The 5,668-nt window shown below is 29.5% G+C and overlaps 1 protein-coding gene across 1 annotated transcript; it reads left to right on the top strand.

The window, feature by feature from the left end:
• Positions 1-233: 233 nt before the first annotated feature.
• BDBG_02980 (uncharacterized protein) lies at positions 234-806 on the top strand (the record flags this gene model as incomplete). The annotated part of the gene is made up of 2 exons (XM_002626757.1): positions 234-461; positions 606-806. The coding sequence occupies 2 exons, from the start codon at positions 234-236 to the stop codon at positions 804-806; spliced, it is 429 nt and encodes a 142-aa protein (XP_002626803.1).
• Positions 807-5,668: the final 4,862 nt, after the last annotated feature.

Genomic DNA, 5,668 nt, shown 5'->3' with positions numbered 1-5,668 from the left:
CTTGTATAAATTACAATTATGAGAAAAAGAAATGTGTGATTATCTCTGAAGAATTAAAAGAATAAGTTAACAGTCTGATCTAAATTCATGAATTTTATCTTTCTTTATCAAATTAATTCAAGATAATAATAAAGAAGACTATATTGAAATCAGTAAAGAATCTCTTAAAATAAATCAAGAAAGTCAAGACTTAGTGATAGAAAGCAGAAGCTTAATACATGAAAAGTATCAATATGGCTCTGAAAGTCTTAAATGTCACAATCAGTGCTGCTAAAAAAGTGAAAATTGAGATTAAAAAGATAAAGCTGAATATTGAAAAGACAAAGCTTGAGCTCAAAAAGAAGAAAGTTACTGTTGAGAAGAAGAAAGTCATCATTGAGAAGAAGAAAGTTATCACTGAGAAGATTAAATTGAAAATCAAGAGAAGCAGGCTTGCAGTACAGCATGAGATTTTAATGATAGTAAATCACTATATTAAAGCTCAAAAATAAGCAATAATGAATCTCACAAATGTTATAAACAATATCAATCAGAATGTATTGAATATTGCTGTCAAGACATGTGAAATATTAAAGTAATTCAAGAGATTCACTGATGACTGACAGAAGTGTGATGAGAAATCTGATAACAGTGACAATTCTCTTCCTGCCTCTGCTACTGATATCAATACTGATGCTGATGCTGATGCCTCTGCTGCTGCTGCTGATCTTTCTCTTTTCTTCTTCTCTGATGTTCTGACTTCATTTGATTCTCTGACTATAAGCAGCTCTGAAACTCTCAACATTCTCAGTCAAAATGGAAGTTAGAATCAGCAAAATGATCCTCAGATTTATGCAGAAGATGACAATTATATAGATACGTAAATACATCACTCTCAATCTCTTCTCTGAAATTCTCTCTTTCAAATAGTAAATGATCATTGATACTGACTCTGCAAAAACTTCAATATCAATTTGCAAGTTTGCAGAAATGAATATTAATACTGATATAAATATAACAGAAAATGATGATAATGAGAGAGAGATGATTCAGAGAATCTAAAAGAAATTAGATAGAGATGTAGCAGATTTTCAATAGGGAATGATTTCAGCAAATGAGATGTTTTTCAGAATTAGTGATTACATAGATAGAAATCAGTGACATTGTCAATATAATGATAATTTTTTCCTGTTCATAACTTGTTTACAATGATTTCACAGCTTATTCATCATCATATTAAGATTTGCAGTTCAGTGACAGTGTCAGTGACTGGCATGACGGAACAATCACAATCCAGTTGTATAATAAGCCTACGTTTTTCCGGTAAGAACATCTACTCTAATCACGTGCCACTCAACTTATATATAGTTTCTCCTTAGATAGATTACAGATGATAATATTATTGTTTAACAGATTATGAAGCTCTTCTATGAATAACTGCTAATAACATGTTAATCACATCTTCATGTATCATTGAACATGCCTAGATGTCTCTTTAAACCTATGATTAATTTGAGATAGAGTACCAGATTTGATGAAGAAATACATATCAGTGTATAGAAAATTAAATTCAGAAGCACTGAAAGTGAAACAGAGAATAAACAACTCTGATAATAATTTTAAAGATTTAATTATTCAACACATTATCAGAATGTTGAATCATAAGCATAATCTATATAAATGTAATTCAACTTCTACAAGTGAGTTAACTTGTATAAAGTTGAAGATAATGAAACTTCAATATGAAATAAAACAGATAAAAACTAGCAGAGAGAGTGAGACTCTGACTGATACTAATGACACTGTTAGTATGAATCTGATACAGTTTCTATAGAAATAAGAAACAACATCTGCTTTGATGAAGATTTTAAGAGAATTTTAAGATCAGATTAAGTATATTAGAAAATCAGTTATTCTTACAGACTGTGAGAACTATTCAATGTAAAAGAAAGAGATCTTACTAGCTATGAAGCAATCTCACATAGTTGATATTATTGATAAAAAGCAAATGAGTTCTATGAAGAATACAAGTAACAACATGCAATGATTTTGAGAAGAATGTAACATGTGACTGCATAATTATATATAATTCATAATTGCTTCACAGATGAAATCTCATTTTACAGTACTGAAGAAATCTGAGCTGTCTGTCTACACTTTATAAAAGATCATAAAGGAAAGTTTTACTGAAAGATCTGCTGTTAAAAGAATAAGATTGTATAGAGAAATCATCACTCTGTTTGCTAAGACTAAGAGCTCTGATCAGGCCTTTATTGAATATTTAATTATTATACAGACTGAATATATATATCTAGAATTTAAGACTGAGAACTACATATTTTTTAACTGTTTACTCACTGAAGTGAGTGAGATATAAGCATTATTGATTAGAAACTGAATCAATCAGATTGATAAGAATGATAGTCAATCTCTTAAAGCTGACTTCATAAGTCTTTGTTAAGATATTCTACTACATCTCTCTGTAATGAGAGAAGTGCTGAAGAATGTGATAATAAATACAGTTGATAATATAAGAAGCTCAGATAATGAAAAAAGTAATAATAAGAATACAGACTTCAAACCAGAATATAGAGACAGTGTAATGAGAATCTGCTATTACTATGACAGAGTTAATTATATTCAGAATGACTGTTGAAAGAAATACTCTGAGAAATATTCTATTAATTCTAATACTGCTAGAAAAGATAAAGATAAGAACAGTAGCAATGCTGAAACTGATTCTGTTCACAGTATTATGAAATAAATGTTCTTCTTAAGAGATGAGATTTAATCAGACAACAACTCAACAAAGAATACTTGAATATTAAACTCTGAATCAGATGCTTATGTTATATCTTATAGAGATCTTATTGTGAAGAAAAAGAAGAATGTTAAGTTATCATTGATAATGACTAATGAAATCAAAGTCTCTATCATAATAGTTGAGAACACAAGTATATCAGTTAAAGAAATGAATATGATATTGAATAATGTTTTCTATACTCTGAATTTTAAAGTTAATCTTATCAGTCTAGACAAGCTTGTACAACAAGGCTACATCTTCAAGTAATTAATATATGACAAAAATCATATTATATTACTTATGTCTTCTGACAGAAAATTCACTATTACTGTGAGATTAAATGATAGAAATATTTATGAGTTGAAGAAGTCAGTTATATACAGTGATCTGATTCATTTTTCTGCATCTGATGATAGTTTCACACCTGCAAATTTCATGCAAATGACAGATAATGATATAATACTAGCATTATCAGAGAGAAATGATATGAAAATTGTGAAACATATAATGATAAAATAGCATCAGAAACTCAGACATCTCAATTCAACTGATATCATCAAAATAATTACAGACTCATATCTAGAAATGAGAATTCTTGAATAACAGGTTTTCTTATTTTACAAGGTCTATGTGCAAGTCAAGATAATACATTCAATCATTCAATCTATGATGAGAGTTACCAAGTCAGTAATGAGATTCTTCATTGATCTGATAGAGAGAGGGAAAACACTCTTTCATAAGAAAGATATACTCTTTAGAGAGAGTGTGAGCTACTGGGTGAGTATTACTGATAATGCTATACACTATCAATGAGTGATTTTAATGATATTAAAAGAACAATCAACAGCAAAGCTGATGAATTTTATAATAGATATAGAGATAACTATACAATAAAGAATTGAAATTCTTCATTGAGATGAAGAAAGAGAATTTACAAGTGAGAATCTTAAGATCTATTATTAGATCAAAGAAATTATATATGAGATAATCACTTCTGACACACTGCAATTCAATGATTCTGTGAAACATGTTAATTGTATTATTGCTGAAAAGACAAGAAGTCTACTATTTAATAGTGACTTGAAAAGAGATCTTTGAAGAGAGATAATACAAGCTGCAATCATAATGATCAATACATTCTCAATATCAATCAAGATATTTGAATGTACTGATGAGTCTCTGCTTATACCTTTTAACCCATGAACTGAGGTATAGCCCTCAGTTCACTGAATACATAGATGACAGTGTAAGATCTATAAGAAGAATTTAAAAGTATCTAGCAAGCTTGAGAATGGAATAGATGACAGAGAATGATGACTAGTCAGTTATCAGAGACTATATTAATATCATCTATAAGACTCTGTAAGACAGTGCCTAGAAGTTGCATGAGATGTTGTCTTTGATAAGAATTTTGATATAAAATCAACTGAATCTGTCAATGCAGTCAAGAAGTCTATTGACTTTTCAGAAGAACTTGATATTCTAAATATGAATAAAGAGTGATAACACTGCTTATTAAAATCTCTAGCTAAAGAGAGGTCAGATATTTTAAAGATGATTGTCAATGAGAATCTGAAAAATGTCATTAATTCAGTCTATCTCTTGAATGCTGACATGAAGCTTGTCAATGATGAGAAGATAGAAAATTCTGTCAATAAAGATGATTCTGTTCTTAGTACTCTGACTGACGATTCAATCACACTTACAGAGGTCAAAAGAAGCCCAGACTGGAATTATTAATATAAGATAATACAGAGAGAAGTCAAGGTATTTGAACAGCAGAAGATATACATTATTATTGAGAAAACATCAGATATGAATATTCTATCAGAGAAATAAGTGTTTGATCAGAAACTGAATAATAAAGAATAAACTATTCAGTTTCAGATCTGTTGAGTAATTAGGGAGTTTCTGCAGAAGCAAGATATTTAATATACAAAATCATATACTGTGATAATATCAGAACTCACATCACATAGCTTATTTACTATATTAACTGTCAATGAATGAAAAGTTAAATTGATTGACCATATGTCAGTATTCTTGAATGAAACTCTCTCATTAAATGAGATTGTCTATATGAAACTGTCAACAGGTGTGAGACATGATAGAGACAATTTAGTAAGACTACTTTGACAGAGCTTATATGAAATGAAACAAGCAGTAAGAATATGATACTTTCTTACAACAGAATATCTTATCATATTGTGATTCAAGATATTATATTATGATGACAGCTTTCTATATCACTCTATTCAAAAGATATATTTAATACTACATGTTAATAACTGCAGAGTAACAGGCTTTCAAGAGTAGTAACTGAATTGAATATTGATGAAGATAGCTAAGTAGTTTGAGACAAAGAGTGTTGATGAGAATAAGTCATATCTGAGAATAAAAGTTAACTGCCTAAAAAATAAGAAGATGACAGTGATACAGAGCTGCTAGATAGAGGAGATTCTTGAAGATTTTGAACTGAATAAGATGAACTCAGTCAGTATATCAATGATCACTAAAATATGTATTAAATTCTCATCTGATGAGAGCAGTAGTCTAGATAATGATATTACAGTTATATGATATTAACAAGAATTGAAATTCTTACAATATCTGGTCTCAAGTAGCAGATACAACCTGGTATTTGAAGCTAACTATCTTTTAAGATACAACTCATGCTCACACAGAGAATATAAGAATAAGTACTCGCCGGCGATTATTCAGGTGTTTGCAGCTTGGCGTGATATGTACTGTTAACTACTAGAATTATTCACAGTAGAAAGATAAAATGTAGAGATTAAATGTATAATAGTATTCAAGCTGAGTTATGAATAGTATTCATGAACTTCAGTCTATATAGTTGTATGTAGTCAAGAGCTGCTAACTCTA

This window comes from Blastomyces gilchristii (genome assembly GCF_000003855.2).
Source record: "Blastomyces gilchristii SLH14081 genomic scaffold supercont1.4, whole genome shotgun sequence".
NCBI classification, from domain to species: domain Eukaryota; kingdom Fungi; phylum Ascomycota; class Eurotiomycetes; order Onygenales; family Ajellomycetaceae; genus Blastomyces; species Blastomyces gilchristii.
Note: the sequence above shows the minus strand (reverse complement) of the source record. Positions and strands in the feature narration are given on the sequence as shown.